The 21183-nt window shown below is 43.3% G+C and overlaps 1 protein-coding gene across 5 annotated transcripts in view; it reads left to right on the top strand.

Annotated features, from left to right (window-relative positions):
- Window positions 1–21183, top strand: part of LOC122557625 (protein kinase C-binding protein NELL1-like) — a 954605-nt gene that overhangs the window by 513632 nt on the left and 419790 nt on the right. For 4 of the 5 annotated variants that reach the window (XM_043705393.1, XM_043705388.1, XM_043705391.1 and 1 more), the window contains one exon: window positions 2495–2620. The exons of the other annotated variant lie outside the window; for it this stretch is intronic. In XM_043705393.1, coding sequence (XP_043561328.1) covers window positions 2495–2620 — 126 coding nt within the window. The remainder of the gene's footprint in view (window positions 1–2494; window positions 2621–21183) is intronic. 5 annotated transcript variants of the gene reach the window in all.

Below are 21183 nucleotides of genomic sequence, written 5' to 3' on the forward strand. Positions count from 1 at the left end.
TCAGGTCCTGGGGATTTATCCACCTTTAACCGTTTCAAGATATCCAGCAATTCCTCCTCTGTAATCTGGACATTTTGCAAGATGTCACTATCTATTTCCCTACAGTCTATATCTTCCATATCCTTTTCCACAGTAAATACTGATGCAAAATATTCATTTAGTATCTCCCCCATTTTATGTGGCTCCACAAAAAGGCGGCATTGCTGGTCTTGAGGGGCCCTATTCTCCTATTCTCTTCCTTTGTCCTTAACATATTTGTAAAAACCCTTTGGATTCTCCTTAATTCTATTTGCCAAAGCTATCTCATGTCCCCGTTTTGCCCTCCTGATTTCCCTTTTAAATATACTCCTACTTTCTTCATAGTCTTCTAAGGATTCACTCGATTTAAACTGAGATGAGATGCACTTCCTCCTCTCAGAGGGTTGAGTGTGTTTGGAACTCCTTGCCACCGAGAGCTGTTGGGGCAGAATCTTTGTGTACATTTAAAGCTGAGATAGATCAGTTGTGGAATCAAGGATTATGGGGAAAGGGGTGCAGGATCAGTTCATGATCCTATTAAATGGTGGAACAGACGAGAGGGGCTGAACAGCCTCTTCCTATTCCTGGTCTTATGGACCATTTCCCATGGGCAATTTGGGATGGGCAATAAATGCTGGTCGAAGCAGTGGAGTCCATATCCCCCTGCATGTTTCCAGTTTGGGAAAATTCATCCCAAAATAGCTTTTGCTTTTCAACATGATGAATTGCAAGCATCCCAGTCGGCAAATGGGGAGAAAATTCTTGACATGCTTGTTTTACATGTAACAAACTGTGATTTGCAAGCAACCCCATCCCTGACCTATACGTGCATGCACGTGGTTCTAAATTTGTTAAAACAAAAGTGCAAAGATCAGCCATGTGGCAATTAGCTGACAAAGAACTTAGCAAAGCTTTCAAGCTCCTTGACGAAGAGTCTATCTAGTCTTTGGGAAATTAGCTACAATCACCTTTAATACATAGCTGCTAAACAATAGGAGAAATCTGATGAATCTGACAGATACGTTAATATCAGGTGCAAAAGACTAATGTTAACACAATGCTTCTTCTTTGTCAGGCTATTTTCGGCTGCTGATAGCAAAAGCACATGAATACTAAATCTGGAAATTACTCATGACTGATGTTATTCTGAAACCAGTCAATGTGCTGGCATCAAATTCCTCCCTCACAGTTACTTTACGGAGCCATTAATTCATCTGGAATAAACTGGAGCCACCTCTGTTGAAATAATTGAGGAATGTGAGGCAAACATATCCAGTGCTGTTCAGTAACATTGTTGACAGTAATCTACAGGTTATGCAATTGATCAGAGCAAAGCCAGCAGGATGTCCCACTGTGAATGCTTTGGCATTATCAAATGCAAAGACTGGGAAATTTGATTTTCTTGTTATCTTGCCATACTTTAAAAGAAATCACTGCACTCAAGTCTCCTTATGAAGCTATGAGGACAAATTATTGAAATTCACCCCAGTTTCCTGTAGAATTTAGAAGGTAAGGAGCAATGAAGATATTAACAGGAAGAGATAGGTTAGAAAAACTACTTGCACTGGTTGGAGATTGCAAAACTAGGAGCGCAGTCTGAGAATTTGGGCCAGGCCATTATGGGAGGATGTTAGGAAGCACCTCTACACACAAAGGGTGGGAGAGGTTTGGAAACAAAACAGAAATTACTGGAAAGGCTTAGCAAGTCTGGCAGCATCTGTGGAGAGAAATCAGGTCGAGTGACCCTTCCTCAGAATTGATGGTAACTCGGACAATGTTGGTTTGGAAACCTGTACCACAAATGGCAGTTGATGCAGGATCAGTTGTTAATTTTATCATTGAATTATGGAATATCATAGACTCCCTACAGTGTGGAAACAGACCATTTGGCCCAACAGGTCCACACCGACCGTCCGAAGAGTATCCCACTCAGACCCCATTTCCTTACCCTATTACTCTACATTTCCCCTGACTAATGCACATAACTTACACATCCCTGAATATAATGGGCAATTTCCCATAGCCAACACACCTAACCTGCACATCTTTGGACTGTAGGAGGAAGCGGGAGCACCCAGAGGAACCCCACACAGACACAGGGAGAACATGCTAACTCCACACGGACAGTCACCCGAGGCTGGAATGGAACCCAAGTCTCTGGCTCTGTGAGGCAGCAGTGCTAACCACTGAGCCACTGTGTTGCCCATTTTAACTCTGAGGCAGTTTTATTTTGGTGAAGATATTAAGAGAAATGGACTAAAGGCAGGTGTATGGAGTTAGGCCACAGATCAGCCATGATCTCATTGAATGGTGGGACAGAGTCGAGAGGCTGAATGGCCCACTCCTGAATTTAAAGTGCAGCACACTGAATATCGATAATGTACATTCTGATAGACTGATGTACTCAGGCATTGTACCCATCTTGCCCTTCGTCCTGTCATCTTTAACTTTTGTCTGCTCTCCATTTTTGTTACAGATAAGGATGAGTGTGCAAATGGCACAAGCTACTGCCATGCAAACACTGTGTGTGTGAATTTGCCTGGATCATATCGCTGTGACTGTCTCCCAGGATACACAAGAGTTGATGATTACTCCTGTACAAGTAAGAGCAGTCTAGGGAACCTAAAGGTATACGGAGCAGCTAAGCTTCAACACAACAAGGCTTTGGCAAACATGCTCCGGAAATCTGCCCAGTCGGGGAGACTAAGCTCTGGCAACAGGCGAAAACCCAAAATAGATGATTGCCAACGGCTTGTTGTAACTCCGAGCAGTATGTTACCCAATGGAGGGTGTTTTGGACATCCTCCTAATACTGAGAGTCTGTGATTGTCCTATAGCTATGATAATGAATACATTACTGTGCTGTAGAATCTGCATTTGTCATTCATAAGTAAATGTTGGTTGAGTTGCAATAATAAATCAGCTGTTTCAAACAAAACACCTTAGTGCTGGCTGTCTAGGTGCAGAGGGAGGTATTTTATTGAACGTTGTTAAGTTTTTCCCAGGGATAGCCTGTGACCCAAATGCAATGGAGAACTCGTCTTAGCCAATCAGATCTAACCTTCTTACTCCCAGTGTCATCAGGAAGCCACTGAGAAATATTGGTTTCTTCACTCCATGTATCTGTCATAATGGGAGAAGCAGCTCTCTCTCTCAGACACACACACACACTCACACTCACACACAGACAGACACACACACACACAGACACACACACAAACAGACAGACACTCTCTCACTCATACGCACACAGCCACACACACACACTCTCACGCAGACACAGATACGCACACACAGACACGCGCATATAGATACATACACACACACACACACACATACACAGAGTCTCACACACACACACACTTACACACGTGCACACGGACACACACACATGCACAGTCACTCTCTCTCATACATGCGCGCATGCGCACACACGCAGAGTTGAGATGTTTACACTCTCACACCTCACTGGAGTAGCACTTTGGGATGCAAGACCCATTATCCCGAGACACACAACAGGCAGCAGGGTGACTCTGTGGTTAGCAATGCTATCTCATAGCACCAGCGAGTCGGGTTCAATTTCACTCTCAAGCTGTTGTCTGTATGGAGTTTGCGTATTCTCTCTGCATCTGCATGGGTCTCCTCCTATAGTCAGAAGATGTATGCATTAGATGGATTGGCCTGGTTAGATAGGTCAGCTTTAGGAAATTCAAGGATAGGACAGGGGGATAGGATAGGTCTGGATTTAATGGTCTTCAAAGGGTCAGTATAGACTCAATGGGTCAAATGGCCTGCTTCTGAGCTGTAGGGATTCTATTCTACAAAAGCTAAAGGTTTTACTGAAGCTCCCCCATTAACAAGAATTCTATTCATTACAAAGAAATAGATTCTTGCCACAGGCAAACAATTATACAGTGTCAATATACAACTCTACAAATTACAACCTTAATTCTCTTATAAATTTTCCCCTACATACACATACATGGACAGACCACAGACTGACCCAGAAACAATATCAATGTTATTGGTGAAAGGAAAAACAGGGAAGGCAGTTCAAAGATTCATAGAGCTCACTAGGATGTGCCTTTTGGTTTGTCAGGACTTGCTTTTTGGTGGTCTCCCCTTCTCTAGGTACTTTCACTTGCTTGTAGGAGGCACGGAGTGACTGGTTCACAATGTACAAAGTCTGTGATTTGCTGGTTTGAAGGCAACAGCTTACAGCAATCGGTGACAGAATATAAATGGGCTTTCTTTGGATTTTTAATTTTAGCTTTATCTTTTTTAAATTTGTATGTGGGATGTGAGCATCGCTGGCTGGGCCAGCATAAATTGCCCACCCCCAGTTGCTCTTGAGAAGGTGGTGGTGAGCTCCTTCTTACTGCAAAGACACCTTTTCCAGCAGACCTTCCTTTCTTTAGGTCCAAAAGCTCCTGCCCAAACCATTCACATCCACAAGCTGTTCTGTTACCTGGGAGCCAGTCACACAGTTGTTGGCAAGCAGATGACCCTTTGTTATTGATAATTGATCACTAGTCCACAGACTAATCAGCAACTTGTCACCAGCTGACTCTCTTTGTATATAGACACTAGCTCCAGATCATTTGCAATTATGTCCCTCACTACTTAGACTAGCAATAGCAGTAACAGCACGTACACTAAGTATTGACAGCTGGTATTTAAAACCTGTAGCAATCCTTTCGCAATCCTTGGGTGTTTTCTGTTTCAAAACAACCCTTTTTGCCATTTCAATCCACAATTAAATATACAGAAAAATAAAATTATACAGTCTTTATAATATAAGTAGTGCCCAGTCATTCTCAGTATTTCAAAACAAAAGAGTTGAACATTGAATGAGCCCTACGCATTTTTCACAATGTGTGACAAGTGTTACAAGATTAATGGAATAAGATATGTTAGATAAATATCCATAACATTTCACATCTATTAAGAAAATAGACAAGTTGTTCACAGCAATTCTCGAACACATTTAGTTTTACAGACACTTATAACTCGAAAACCAAATGCAAAACCTTCCTGTTGCACAAATTTTAAAGCATTCTGTTTTGCAGCTTTTGCTTGTGACCTTCCCCTAGCTATCAAACTCCAGTAAACCTATTACCTTACGTGACGAAGATGTAATGAGCTTTCATGAGAATTAATGCATCTCAACCTTCAAAGAATGAGAACCTGTTTGTCGCTTTCTCTCTCTCAGTCTCTCTTTTTCTTGCTCTTTATTACTCTCTCTTCCTGTCTCTCTCTCTCTTTCTGTCTCGCTGTCTCTCACTCTCACCTTCTTTCTTGCTCTGTCTCACTCTTTTACACTCTCTTACTCACTGCCTCTATCTTTCTATCTCATGTTCTCTCTCTTATTCTCTCTCTCTCACTCACTCTGTTTCTCACACACATGGAATGTTTTCCTCCCTCTTTTCTAACTCACTGGAAATTTGAAAAAAGAGACTACTCAGGAAACATTTGTCAAGAGGTAACTAATGAAAACTAAATCTTTAAACAATGTTAGCCACAAAATCTTAATGATGTCAGAGGCAGGTTGAAATAACTTTGCAGAGGCGGGTATCCCATTACTGAGTCACCCTTCATTAACATATGGAGAGTCCTTGACTCTGATCCAGCTCCCTCAGAGCCAGCTCTCAGAGTGAACACACCCAGGAGTAAACACACTCCTGTTTATACCTGTCAGCCAGGGCTCCCCTATTGGCCCAGATTAACAGCCCCAATCAGGGAACTCCTATTCTCTGAAGTTCAGCTAGCTGACCTCGTTACAATCACTCCACAGGTCAGTGTTATGGGCAACATAAACCATGTTTGTTTTCCCGAAAAGCAATGATACGTACAATGCAATGTAATGAATATCCATATAAACCATTAAAAAATCTACAGATAGCTTAAGATATTTTATTGGTAAATTTAACAACTAGGCAGTTCAGTAAAATCTTTGATTTGGAGGAGCCAATGTTGGACTGGGGCGGACAAAGCTAAAAACCACACAATACCAGGTTATAGTCCAACAGGTTTATTTGGAAGCACTAGCTTTCGGAGCACTGCTCCTTCATTGGGTGGTTGTGATATCTTAGTAAGGTATAACTCAATGCTGTTTCGCACCTGAAGAGTAAGGTTGCAAAATGCAATCTATATCCATGAAGACAGAGTTGTACTGGTTAACATATCTCCACTGCATCATTATTGATGATCTGATTGTGAATTATTTGGTATTTGCCTCATGGTTCTCTGTTTGATGTTGCATGCTGTTCTGTGTTCTGCAAATCAACATTGGTTACACTTTCAAACCAATCCTTGCGGTGTAAACATTTTCTGATCTCTTTAGGAGATGGTAAAGGGCAATGGACAGGCAATTCCTTTTCCTTCCCTCCTGTTTCCTTCCCTCCTTCATTGCTGTAACTTCCTTCCTCCACTACCACCCTGAATCCGCCCCCTCCCTCCTCCCCCTGCCCCATTTGTGGCCAAGTATGAAAATTAGAATAAAGGTCTTACAACTGAGTGATTAAGGATTCACATCCATGATGCCAAAGTTTGCCATTGAATTAAAAGTGACAGTTTGATTGCTTGTTGTGGCTTTCCCATTAGTAAGACCATAGATGTAGGAACAAAATTAGGCCATAAGGCCCATTGAGTCTGCTCCACCATTCAATGAGATTTTGGCAAATCCGATAATCCTCAACACCACTTTCCTGCCTTTTCCCCCTAACCCTTGATATCCTTTATTAATTAAAAATCTGTCCATCTCAGCCTTGAAGATACTAAATACCTAGCCTTTACAGCTCTTTGTAGAAAAGGAATTCCAGAGATTCATGACTCAGTAGTCAGCTCTAAATGTTGACTTCGGCCTTAGAGTGTGCAAGGTTCCTTTCTAATCATTTCTGCTTCCATGCATCCTTAATGTGTCAAGGATTGTGCCTGCTAAAATGAATCTTACAAGATGTTGTCTTACTCCTGTTGGAACCTCTTTTTATAAACTATTATAAATTCCTATTACACGAACAATCAACTATCTGTCTCTGGAACTAGTTTGATTTCTGTCAACCGGCTCTAGCCATTTCTTGAGTTACTTACCCAAGCATTATAAAATTCTCTAGCAATTACTTTCTTAAAAGCTCTCATGCATTGTTAGCTTTCATGTCAAACTTATTTTGGTTTCACCCTTTCAGAATTTACATCCAGGTTGTTTCTGGATATTCCAAAAGTTCTGCCTCGGGGACGAACACTGAACCAAGAATAAACATTTCTCCACCTGATAATCTACAGGAGTCTCCTCAGAATGCAAGGCATAAATTTCATGAGCTCTTCCCTTCAACTAGCTTTGCAGCAGCAGTGGATAGTTTTCTTTTGGCCATCTCACCTGAAAGATGTCTCAATATTCTTGCCAGCTCATTATGAGAAGGTTTGCACAAATTTAAAGAGCACCCCAATGGGTCTGGGATAAGACTCAGATTTTCTCTCCAAATTGCACTCACCTCTTGCCAAGTCTCATGGTCTGTTACTCTCGTTGCATGTATTGCACGTAACATCTTCCCTCAATGGCTCTCACTCACTCTATTCCTCCCAAACTGCTAACCCTTCCTGCCCTCTGTGGTTCCTCATCATTCTTTCACTCAGAACATCTCACCACTTTTCCTGACTAAGCTTGTATCAGTTCCCTGAATGACCATAATTCCTCTTGCCTGGACAAAGATTCATCTTAAACTTTGAAACAAAGCTCGTTGAAGCACATTCAATGCGTTTGCTCTGGGAGCAGTTGACACATGCTGTAGGCGTAACATTTATATATCATTACGGGGAGGTGATGGCCCAGTGTTATTATTGGTAATGTTCTGGGAAACCAGGTTCAAATCCTGCCGTGACAGATGATGGAATTTGAATTCAATAAGTGTCTGGAATTAAGAGTCTCATGATGACCATGAACCCATTGTCAATTGTGAAGAAAAACCCATCTGGTTCATCGATGCTCTTTAGGGAAGGAAACTGCTATCTTTAACTGGTCTGGACTATATGTGTCTCCAGACCTACAGTAATTGGGTTGTCACTTAACTGCCCTCTAGGCAATCATGTGTGGGCAATAAATGCTGGTCTGACCAGTGAAATCTACATCTCGTGAATGAATTTTTAACAATATCCAAAAATGACTATTCATTGTTGGCAAACATGACAAACTAGTTGGTCATCTGTCTGATCTAAAAGCAGGGTGAGGAAGAGATGCCGTGAACATCCAAGCGAGTGAGTGAGCATGAAGCAAGTTCTAACCATATTTCAATGTGTGAGATAAATCCCTGTCCCTGTACACAGAGCTGTCTGGTAGCAGCATTGCAGTGTAAAGTTACAGAGAGCTCCAAAGTGCAGGATGAGGAGGTGAACTGTGCCAGACATGAGTGCCATGATGATGATGTAGTCAGGCTGGTGCTTTGCCAGTGGACAGAGGCTATAGGCTGCCCCACAGAGAGTGCCCTGAGATCTTGGTGAGTGCCAGACTGGATGGATGCAAGAAAACACGTTAACCAACTGCAACCATTCTGACTTTCAGGTTAGGAATTGTCACCATTTAGTTCCTCACCAATACCTGTATTTAAATGAAGCAAGATTCAGTAATGATGCAATATTCATACACACAAACAGCCTCTTACCTCTCTCCAATGAGATTCTCATCTTGCTGTTAAAAGCTTCAGGGGAAACCAGACCTTTCTTTACACCGGGAATCTCTTTCAGTTGCAGCCAGTTTTCTCAACCCTCTCACCACTGCCCCTGCCTTGTCGTGATTAGTATGGAAATTGGTCCTTTGGCCCAACAAGTCCACACCGACCCTTCGAAGACTAACCCACCCAGACTCATATCCCTACCCTATATTTACCCATGACTAATGCACCAAACACTATGGACAATTTTAGCATAGCCAATTGACCTGGTCTACATCCAAAATCTTTTGACTTTGGGAGGAAACCCACACAGACACAGGGAGAATGTGCAAACTCCACGCAGACAGTCACCCGAAATGGGAATCAAACTGGGTCCCTGGCACTTCAGTGCTAACCACTGAACCACTGTGCCTCCCTACAATCATACTGATCCTTTTACAAGGTTATGTTGTCCTTGGTTGTATTTTTTCAAAATGGGTTGTAAAAGGCAAAGGTTCCAATTTGTCTGGGCTTAGGCCACTTTGATTAGAGCTAGCAGATGCTGATTAAGGCAACAATCAGGAAAAAGGACTTTTAGATTTTTTTGTAAACCTCTTGTACAATGAAAGGGGAACAGCCAGTTCTCCCAGTTCACAGATTTTCCTAGTTTGATTTAGTTTAAGCTATGGGCATCAAAAAGCTGCTGGGACAAAAGAGGTTCCATTTTTCAGCCAATGGCCCCTGGCCGATCCTTTCTGCAATCTCTCTCCTGCAAGAACCTGTCTTTGAATTTACCTTTGTGCCAAGGTTTGTGTTTAAATTGGATGTGCAGGAAATCAGAACAGCTCTTTGTTAAGTTACAGGGGATATTGTGTTGGTCAGATTTTCAAACAGTTGTTATTCTAAATTCTGTTTTATTTTGCTTGTGTTTCATTCAGTAGTCTGTAAATAAATTCTGTTTTGTTTAAAACTGAATGGTTTGACCATCTGCATCACATTTAGAATATCCACTGTTCACTAGCTCGAAATAAGTACAACTGTTAGCGTCTGGGCTAATTTCTTGAAATGTTTTGAGGGGCCTGGCCCTGTCCATAACACCACATGCTGTAGATGTAACACTGACATAGCAGAGCATCCTGGGGAAATCCTGGCCTCAATGTTCAGTCCCAGAAGCAGAGCATTGTCAGGAGCTTTGCATTCATCCATTTTGTCTTATCACAGAGTGCCTGAGGATGGGAGGACCACCTGTGTTGTTTGAAAAGAGAATAACACTGAATAATTACAGCTAATTAGTCTAACCTTACAATCGGACAAACCATTGGAAGTAATTCTGAGAGACAGGATAAACCATGCCCTACAAAAGCATGGATTAATCAAAGATGGTCTGTGTGGACTTGTTGAGGGAAGCGCATTCTGACTCATTTGTATTAATATTTTGAAGAGGTAACAAGGCAGATCGAAGAGAGTAGTACAGATGATGTGGTCGACATGGATTTTGGTTAAGTTCCACAGGGCAGACTGTTGAAAAATAAAATACGTTATCGAGGGGCATGTTGCAAGTTGGGTACAAAGTTGGCTCAGTGGTAGGAAACAAAAAGATAATTGTTGATGGATTTTTCTTTGCAACAGGAAAGCAGTTTCCACTTAGGTTCCACAGGAGTCAGGACTGGGTACTGTGCTTTATGTAAATGCATTAATGATATTGATACAATGGGTGTGGGGTTGGTGGGTCAGTGCATAGAATCCTTTCAGTGTGGAAAGAGGTTATTTAGCCCATCGAGTCTGCACCGGTCCTCGGAAGAGCATCTCAACCACACCTAGCTACTAACCCTATCTCCAACTTTGCATTTCCCATGGCTAATCCACCTAGTTGACACACACTTGGATTCTATGGAGCAATTTGACATGGCCAACCCACCTAACTTGCACATCTTCAGGTTGAAACCGGATCATCCGGAGGAATCCCAAGCAGACACGTGCGAGAACATGCAAACTCCAGACAGGCTGTCACCCGAGGCTGGAATCAAACCCGGGTCCCTGGTGCTGTGAGGCAGCAGTGCTAACCACTGAGCCACTGTGCCACCCCACCCCCAACCAAGAAGGCACAGTCAAGAAGTTTTCAGATGACAGAGAATTTATCCGTGTGGTTAGTGGCGAGGGGATAGCTGCAGACTAAATAGAACAGAAAAGAGGTGAATGGCATTGACTGGGCAGTGCAGCCTCATACATATAGGGAAGACCTTATGTTTTGCAACCTCATTCCCCTGCCTTCTCCATGTAAGCACTGATCCCCTTACTTATCAATAATCAACCATGCAAACATGGCAAAGAAATATACAATAAACAGGAGAAAACTGAGGAATCCAGAGGAAGTCAGGAACTTTGAAGTGAATGTTCAGATCCCTGAAGACAGCGAGGAAGGTCAATAATGTGGTCAAGATGGCAAATGGAATCCTTTCCTTTATTCGTTGAGGTACAGAATATAACAGCATGGTGCTTATGCTGGAACTGTGTAAGTTATTTGGCAAAAGTGAGGACTGCAGATGCTGGAAACCAGAGTTTAGATCAGAGTGGTGCTGGAAAAGCACAGCAGGTCAGGCAGCATCCGAGTAGCAGGAATATCGACGTTTCGGGCAAAAGCCATTCATCAGGAATAGCTATTCCTGATAAAGGGCTTTTGCCCGAAACGTCGATTTTCCTGCTCGTCAGATGATGCCTGACCTGCTGTGCTTTTCCAGCACCACTCTGATCTAAACTCTGAGGACGTTATTAGTTAAGCCACGGCTTGAGGATTGTGTGCAGTCCTGGTCACCTCACTCCAAAATGGATGGAAGTATACCTGGAGATGGTACACAGGAGATTTATGAGGATGTTGCCAGGACTGGGAAAATGCAGCTAAGAGGGAAGACTGGATAGACTGGGTTTGTTCTCCAAGGAACATGGGAAGCAATAGAGTTGTCTGATTGAGACATGCAAAACTGTGAAGGTATTTCTGGTTAGAGAGTAACCAGGATGTTTAGTTACTCCGATTGTAAGGTTTACCTGAACAAAGAGGTCAGTGACTAGGGTTAGAGGGCATAGACTTACTGAGATTGGCACCTTGCTATGGGAAAGATGTTATTAAACTGGAAAGAGTGCAGAACAAATTTACAAGGATGTAGCCGGGACTCAAGGAGTTATAGGGAGAGGTTGGACAAGCTGGGACTTTTTTCTTCAGAGCATAGGAGACTGAGGCGGGGGCATCATATAGAAGTGCATAAGATCAAGAGAAGCAATGGACAGGATGAATGCAGTCAGTCTTTTTCCCAGGGTTAGGGTATCGAGAACTAGAGGGCATCAGTTTAAGGTGAGAGGGAAAGAATGACAGAGAACCTGAGGGGCAATTTTTTACACAGAGGGTGGAATGCATAAGGAATGAACTGCAGTGGAAGTGGTTGAGGCGGGTACATTAACAACATTTAAAAGGCATTTGGATAAATACATGGATAGGAAAGGATTAGAAGGATCTGAGCCAAGTGTAGGGAAATGGGGTTAGCGTGGATGGACATTTTGGTCGGCATGGACCGGTTTGGGTTGAAGGCCATGTCTCCATGTCACATCATTCTCTGTTCTAATTTGCTGCTGCATTTCTAACATTACAGTAAGGAGGACACTTAGAGTCATGTAGTGTTAGAGATGTATAGCATGGAAACTGGTCCTTCAGTCCAACTCATCCAGGTTGATCAGATATCCTAAGTGCTGAAAATGTGTTGCTGGAAAAGCGCAGCAGGTCAGGCAGCATCCAGGGAACAGGAGAATCGACGTTTTGGGCATAAGCCCTTCTTCAGGTATGCCCGAAACGTCGATTCTCCTGTTCCCTGGATGCTGCCTGACCTGCTGCGCTTTTCCAGCAACACGTTTTCAGCTCTGATCTCCAGCATCTGCAGACCTCACTTTCTCCTCAGATATCCTAAGTCCCATTTGCCAGTACATGGCCCACATCCCTCTAAACCCTTCCTGTTCTTATACCCATCCAGATGCCTTTTAAATGTTGTAATTGTACTAACCTCCACCATTTTGTCTGGCAGCTCATTCCATACACGTACCACACTCTGCGTGAAAAAGTTGTCCCCTAGGTCCCTTTTAAAGCTTTTCCCTCTCAACCTAAAGCTATGCCCTCTAGTTCTGGACTCCCCCACCCCAGGGAAAACCTAATCTATTTACCCTATCCATGTCCCTTATGATTTTATCAACGTCTAAAAGTTCACCCCTCAGCCTCCGCGCCTGTTCAGCCTCTCTCTATAGCTCAAACCCTCCAACCCTGGCAACTTCCTTGTAACTGTTTTCTGAACCCTTTCAAGTTTTACAACATCCTTCCAATTGGAGGGAGACCAGAACTGCACACAAAACTGGCCAAACCAATGGCCTGTACAGCTGCAAAATGACCTCCCAACCCCTATACTCAATGCCTTGACCAATAAAGGCATCCTGAGGTTGTGAAAAACACAACATAAATCCCACTGTTTTTTGTTTGGGATAGCAGTCCTTTCTTACCTTCATGCCAGCAGACTGATTGATTACTGGTCAGGACCCAGTCAGTTATCTTATTGACATGTCCATGGTTATGCTCACATCTCTATATTATCGCATGTGACTCAGATATTATTTACAACTCAGTTTACAAAAATGTGTATTTGTAACAAGACACAAGTAACATTTCTCTGTGTGCCCTAGTATTTTGCTCATTATGAACCTAGTCATTCATTGAAGTGGATAGCATTAAGATTCCTTCAAATTTCCTCACTCTCATGTTTGCCTTTGTTCCATCCTGGGTAATGAGCAGACAGGAAAAGATGAGAAATGTACCTCTCTGGGCATTGTCTGACTGTTGTTCTCATTTATCAATTGTATGGTAACTCCGTCTGGACTGGATGGAGGACAATATGTTGTGTTGAAAGTGGACCAGCATGCCTCAGTTGAGGGGATTGGCTGGCTCCTGTGCTACTGGACAGAGTTATTATGGAGAAAACTGTCAGCCATTTGTAGTCAGATGGTACATGGTTGTGACTCATGAGAGAAGAGTGAGCTGTGCTCGAGAGAGAGCACAATAAACAAAGCAAATGATGGGACCTGCTGAAGACATCAGGGATTTATACTCTTTGATGCTTTGCTTTTTAATGAAGCTGTTTGGGCACACCTCAATGGCTATCGGATTCTTAGGGTAAGCTTGAATTCAGACCCTCTCACCTAAAGGCAGGGACGCTACCACAAAAACCCTCATAGTAAACTGCAAAATGTTCAGCAGCCTTGGGATTCCATCCCTCTGGGGAAACTGGAACCAGTTCTGAGGAAGTGTCACTCGATCCAAAACATTAATTTGGATTTCCCTCCACAGATGCTGAGCTTGACCAGCAGTTTCTGTTTCTGGAACCAAACTCACGTGTTTTAGAACCCACTCAGCCCACTCACCATGCTGGCAAGGTTAACCTATATTATTGGGAATAGGTTTAGACAGTGGCTTTGGATCAGCTCAGGCTTGGAGGGCCGAAGGGCCTGCTCCTGGGCTGTAAATTTTCTTTGTTCTTTATAGAATCTGCTGGTGAGACTCAGCAGGTCTGGCAATATCTGTGGAGAAAAAACATAGAGTTAATGTTTCCAATCCTGTCTGAAGAATGATCAATGGGAATGTTAACTCTGTCTTCCCTCCATACATGCTGCCAGGCTTGTTGAGTTTCTCTAGCAATTCCTATTTTTTGCTTCAGGTCCACAATTCTTTGCTGTATTTTATCTTTCCTTAGCAAGTTTTGAGAAGATTAGTAGCTCAGGTTGAGGTTTTGGGTGTAGGTTTGTTCGCTGAGCTGAAAGGTTCATTTTCAGACATTTTGTTACCTTAATAGGTAACATCTTCAGTGGACCTTGTCGTTGTTTACGTTCTGCCTTGGTTTAGATTAGATTACTTACAGTGTGGAAACAGGCCCTTCGGCCCAACAAGTCCACACCGACCCGCCAAAGTGTAACTCACCCATTCCCGTACATTTACCCCTTTACCTAACACTACGGGTAATTTAGCACGGCCAATTCACCTGATCTGCACATCTTTGGATTGTGGGAGGAAACCGGAGCACCCGGAGGAAACCCACGCAGACACAGGGAGAACGTGCAAACTCCACACAGTCAGTCGCCTGAGTCGGGAATTGAACCCGGGTCTCTGGCGCTGTGAGGCCGCAGTGCTAACCACTGTGCCACCGTGCTGCCCACGGTTGTTATGGAAGTGTTGGCACACTATATTAAAAGGAGCAAAGAACTGCAGATGCTGGAGATCTGGAGCAAACAAAACCAGAAAATGCTGGAGAAATTCAGCAACTCTGGCAGCTTCTGTGGAGAAAGAAGACAGAGTTAACGTTTTGAGTCCGGTGACCCTCCTTCAGAACTGAATATCCTTTGCCTTCCACCCTCATTTATAATCATTCAAAACTTGCCTGCAGTCCCCTTGGGCGGGCACTTGAAAGGTATTTTTATGATGGTCCATCCAACTCAAATCTTGTGAGGCAGCTGAGATGAATTAAAGAGAGGTTGCAATTTTCACAATGAGAGAACTTGACTGTCCAGAGTGACTCTTATTGGGCCCGTCACACTGAGATCATTTCTGATTCACACAGGATAAATTGTCCTTCAACTAAGAAGTCAGAAGGAAAGTAATGGGATAGACGTTTTCCTTCCAATTATACTCCATTTTTCTGATTGCAGCTTTCTCCTGAAGTTGCTGAAAGGTACGAGATTAGAAACAATCGAGGCTCTTCAAATCATCTCATGTAAATTTCTGACAATTATGCAGCAGGAAATAATGGCCTCAACAATTACAATTGGTCAACAATTTGTTGCCCTCTTCCAGTGCTCTGAGATACGCGAGAACCTTTAAACTGGATCTCTTAGTGCAATTTATTCTCTTGGATGCTGCCTGAATTGCTGTGCTCTTCCAGCACCACTGATCCAGAATTCTGTTATTAACTGCCAGCCGTGTTCAATACTTGATTCTCTCTCAAGTTATTCTGTGAAGTTGTGAGTTTCTGTATCAGTGACTTTAATTTGGTTAAAACTTCCCCAAACCATGATCCCCATCAGTGAAAAGGACAAGATATGAAGCTGCTGGTGTTGGACTGGGGTGGACAAAGTCAAACGTCACATGACACCAGATAATAGTCCAACAGGTTTCTTTGGAAGCACTAGATTTCAGAGGGATGCTTGTGATTTAAATGGAAACTGTTGGACTAAAACCTGGTGTTGTGTGATTTTTGAGAAGGTCAAGGGCAATGGGCCCATAGGAATGCCATCTCTTTGCTGGTTCTGATCCAAAGACTTTATGCTCCTGAGCACAGAGCTTTTGGCTTGGAGGAGTTGCTTAATCGGGCAGAAGGCAAGAGGTTGAGATCTCACCACCTTTCTGTCTCTACTCCAGGGCTGGAAGAGGACCACCCAGATTAACCTGAGTGGGAGTCAAGGACTGAGCACCACTGGTAGTTCATCACAAACCTAAGGGAAGACATAAAGCGATCTGTCCTGGGGCTTTGAGACTAATAGACATTCTTCCCAAGAAATGGCCAACTTAGAGGAGACAGGCTGTTCATGCATTTACGTGTAGTGCCTGATCAAGGGAGGTGAGTTAGACCATAACACCATAGGTGCAGAACTTAGGCCATTCAGCCCATCAAGTCTGCTCCACCATTCGATCATGGCTGATAGTTTATTCAACACCATTTTCCCTCTTTCTCCCCATAACATAGAACATAGAACACAGAACATTACAGCCCACAATGTTGTGCCGACCTGTGAAACCAATCTGAAGCCCTTTGGCAAACAAGAACTTATCTATCTCTGTTTTAAATACACTCAGTGACCTGGCCTCCATAGCCTTCTGTGGTAATGGATTCCATGGATTCCCCACTCTCTGGCTGAAGAGGCTTCTCCTTATCTCCATTCTAAAGGGTCTTCCCTTTACTCTCAGGCTGTGCCCTCCGGTCCTTATCTCTCCTGTCAAGGGAAACATCTTCCCAATGTTGCCTTTGTCCAAGCCATTCAGTATTCAATCAGACCCAACCTTATCCTTCTAAACTCCTTCTAAAGTCCTCATAAATCAAGCCTTTCATCCGTGGGATTATTCCTGTGAACCTCCTCTGAACCTGTTCCAGGGCAAATATATCCTTCCTGAGGTATGGGGCCCAAAATTGCTCATAATGCTCTAAATGTGGTCTCAATGAGTTCAGGGGCTATTTGCAAGGGGGTGGCTGGGGCAGGGGCAGATTTTCATGATCACCACATCCCATTGCTTGTCCACATCCCACCATCGTTCCCCTATGTCCCCGATGCCGAGTCCTCGGATGGCCATCGGACCTACAGCTGCGGTCCCAATGGCACCACTGATCTCTGATGAGCCGTCAGCTTCTGACTGATGGCACCTCCCCATGGGCAGAGCCTTTAGTCCTGGAGAGGTCCCACAGTCCCCTGTTATCCTGTGATTAAAAAACATCAATGATAAGAGTTGATTGCAGAAGTTGGCGCCTTTGAGGGGAGAAGGCCGAGGTGAGATTCATTAGAAGTTTTCACAATCATGGGGGCTCTGGACAGCGTAAACAAGGAGGAGCTATTTGTGAAAAAAGATTGTGAAGGAACAGTTGTATAGCCTTTTGCAAAAAGAAGTGAATTCGAGCAGAGGATAAACTTTGCCAGCGAACTGTCAGGGTTTGGAAATGCACTGCCCTCGAAGTGTAACGCAGGCAGGTTCTGTCAAGGTATTGGATGATTATGTGAATGGAAACAATCTGTGGGGCTCTGGGGAAAAGACAGGAGATTGACGCAAAGTCAAAATGCTCAGAGAAATGGTTCAAACACAATGGGCAGACTGGTGTCCTTCTACATTGTAACAATTCGATCCATGTAAGATTCTGTAACTCCCACTTTAGAAATGGAATCAGTCTGGCCTAATGTTGGGACACAGACAGACTTTAACTTCACACCTTCAATGCATTATCTGAGCTGAGATAACACCTATTGTTAAAAGGTATCTTGAGAATGCAACTGTAAAAAAGTTCTGATTTGGAGATGCTGGTGTTGACTGGGGTGTACAAAGTTAAAAATCACACAACACCAGGTTATAGTCCAACAGGTTTAATTAGAAGCACACTAGCTTTCGGAGCGACGCTCCTTCATCAGGTGATTGTGGAGGGCTCGATCGTAACACAGAATTTATAGCAAAAATTTGCAGTGTAATGTAACTGAAATTTTTCAATGTATAATTTCAGTTACATCACACTGCAAATTTTTAGAGAATAAAACTAAGGATTTAATTTTAGAAAACAATATACTCATTTTTGCACAGGTACTATGAAGACATGAATTTATTGTACAAAAGTTATGCAGGCACATATAAATATAACTTCAAATTGTGAATTACAAAACATTTATAAATGGAGCAGCTAATAGGGATGGAGCCATTCAATCAGGAGAATGTTCAACCAGACCTTGCCTCATCCAGGTTGGTGTTCGGGTCACATTATTGCATGTTTCAGATCAGAAAGGGAGCAAATGCAACCTGTCATAGAAGCAACGGCCATTTCTCCGTCTCGACTAGTACTTCTCTACAGCAACATATGCGAGCTGAAAACCAACCAGCCTTCTTTAGCACTCTTTGAGGGTTCCTTTTGAGGATTCATTGGGTTCTCTCCACTGCCTGCAGCAAAGGGAATTCAGCCAAATCCAACTGTTCCGGGAAGAAACCGCAGTGCTAGCAGCTTCTGTGAGGCAGAATAACTTCAGAGGCAGAATAACAATTGAAAGTATCTCAATTTTGGTATTGACAAGAAATTAACTGTTATTTGGACAAAGCTCTTTCGAATTAATATTCTGCAGAGTTTCATTTTTTTTCTCTTTGCCTGCAGACGTGTGTGTGTGTATCTTTGTGTGCATATTTCTGTGTCTCAGATTTATAGGAAAATAAATGTTGATGCACATATTGTCAATGTTCAAACTCTATATCATTTATATATTTCGAGTAACTTTGCTTTGGTTTTCTATTTTTTACAAATTTAAGAAATCTGTCTGACTTGTTCCTAACACTGAACCTGACCCAGTCTGAGACGGATATCATTTACCATATCACACAATTAGTTACACTGATAATTTGTCGTGACGTCTGGAGGAGTAGGACTAGAAAAAGAGGCAATGACTCTCTAACCTCGGTAGGAACAGGGATAAGGAGAAATTCTCAAAAGGCCATTTGAGTGGGAATTTCTTCTCCCCACGGGTTTGTGGTAGCTGTGTGTTTGCATTTATTCAAAGGTGTGTTAGTTAAATATTTGACGGGAAAGTGACTCAAGGAAAATGAATTGCAGATTGGAACGTGGGGCTGAGACCACACTCTGATCAGCCACAACCTGAGTGCCTGGTGGGGCAGGGACCCACTCCTGTTCCTCAGTCCTACTTCGCCCCATCCAATCAGCCCCTCAATCTGCTACTCAGAAGTAGTTGGAGACGACTTAATCCTACTACCTGGTGCACAGAAACCGAGGTGATCATTTAGCCCCTGAATACAGTCAAACATGATTTGGTGTGGATTGGAAAACGTTCTTGGGGAAAAAAAAGAGTTGTGGTTACTGTGGAACAGTCCCCTCCTCTCTCTTTACAGAAGTTCCCCTGTCTCCATTTATTTGTCATGTTGTTGGCCCAGAGTCGTAGTGAAGAATGACCCCATACTGTACCCAGATATTGCTCACAAAATACTCTGGTCTCTTTGACTATCACATTCCTTCACAGGACAGCCAGGAAAATAACAACGATGAACCTTCCAATAACAGAATTCAAGAACATGAGAACTGAAGTAGGTCATTCAGCCCCTACTGCCTGCCTTTACCTTCAATAAGATCATGGCTGATCTGCTCTATGACCCAACTCCTGGAGTGCCTGCCGTGTCAAACATCCATCCATCCCTGCCGTCCCACTATCTCAATGATCTATTTCCACAACTTCTCTGGGATAGAGAAGTCCCGATGGTCACACCCCTATGTGAGAAGGAAACACGCCGCAGACATCCACCGTTACCTATTGACATGAACAAAATATATAAAAGCCAGGTAAGAGTGACTGGCCCTGACAGCAAGGCAGTGTTTGACTGAGGATGGTGTCAAGGAACCTGAAGAAAATGGAACTTAATGGAAATCAAGGGTAACCTCCCCACCAGTTGGAGTGATTCAGCACAAAGAAGATGTATGTAATTCTTCGACATGTACCACCTCAGTCTCGGGACATCTCTGCGGGAGATCCACAGCACAAGCATCCTCATTTGCACCTCGGTGTCTTTCCCCCCCATCAGCATCTCAGAAGTGGAGATGGTGACTGAAAAGCATGTAATGTTTCGAACAATGTGCTCCCCTCAGCTCCTGAAGCAGTCTGTGTCCATGTGCAGGAAGACCCGGACAGCATTCAGGCTTATGCTGGTAGAGTGTCGGTAACATTCATGTAACAATCCTGCTGGAGACTGTGCGTTACCAGAGTAAAGGGAGGTGCTCCTTCAGCACCTCAAGCTCACTTCACAGGAATATGAGGAGGTCATTACGCCCATTAATTCGATTGGATAAGAATAGGGATAGCCCATTCTTTCTCTCCTGACTGTTACACAGGAAGATAAGGAGCCCAGTCAAACACATTGAGCTGCTAAAGAGGAACCACGGGTTGGTTGCCCAGTCAGGTTCTTGAGAGTCTCCCATGACATGAGGAGGTGGCCATTCAGCCGCTCAAGTCCGTTGTACAGATATACTAGAATGTTATCTACGACCAAACATGACAAACCAATGAAACAGAGACTGCATGGATAGACTGCTCCATGCCGTTCCTCCTGTCTCCATTGCTAATGGTACACAATTGATACATTAATATGGTTTGTTGACGGTGATGAGGGAGGATATCTCCGAGAAGGCAGACCGATATTCCCTATGGAGGTCAGAAGCTATTGGGAACGGCTAACATTTTCAGGAGTAAGGCATTGCAGCCGCTGACAGATTCGTGAACAATGTGACTTTCAGTGCAGGGTCACACACCAACTGCACATTGAGGCAATGGGAGTTCACTTAGAGCCTGAAGCTCTCTCCCAACCAACATAGGACCTTCACAGAGGTGCATCAATTTCCAAGAAGCACGTATCTTGGGGAAAATGTATTCCTTATGCCATCAATGACTATCTCTCAACATAATCTGTGTTCGTCTATAATCTTCAAGTTTCAATGCAGTCAACTCTTATTCTCTCACCGTGCTACAAATTAAACATCCATTTCCTTCACACTCTCTTCATTTTACCATCATCCCAGAGATTATTTTGATAAAACAGCTTTGCTCTGCCTCTGTGAAAAGGAGATCATTGATTTATAAAGGTCAGAAAATCTGTCCACAATAGCCCAAATATTGCCTCAACAACACACCACAACTCCTACACATGATTCATTTTGTAATGAAGGCTGACATTTCATTTCCTGTCCTGGTAAATGGATGCCCGAAATGA

The sequence above is a fragment of the Chiloscyllium plagiosum genome, chromosome 16, assembly GCF_004010195.1.
Source record: "Chiloscyllium plagiosum isolate BGI_BamShark_2017 chromosome 16, ASM401019v2, whole genome shotgun sequence".
Classification (NCBI taxonomy): Eukaryota; Metazoa; Chordata; class Chondrichthyes; order Orectolobiformes; family Hemiscylliidae; genus Chiloscyllium; species Chiloscyllium plagiosum.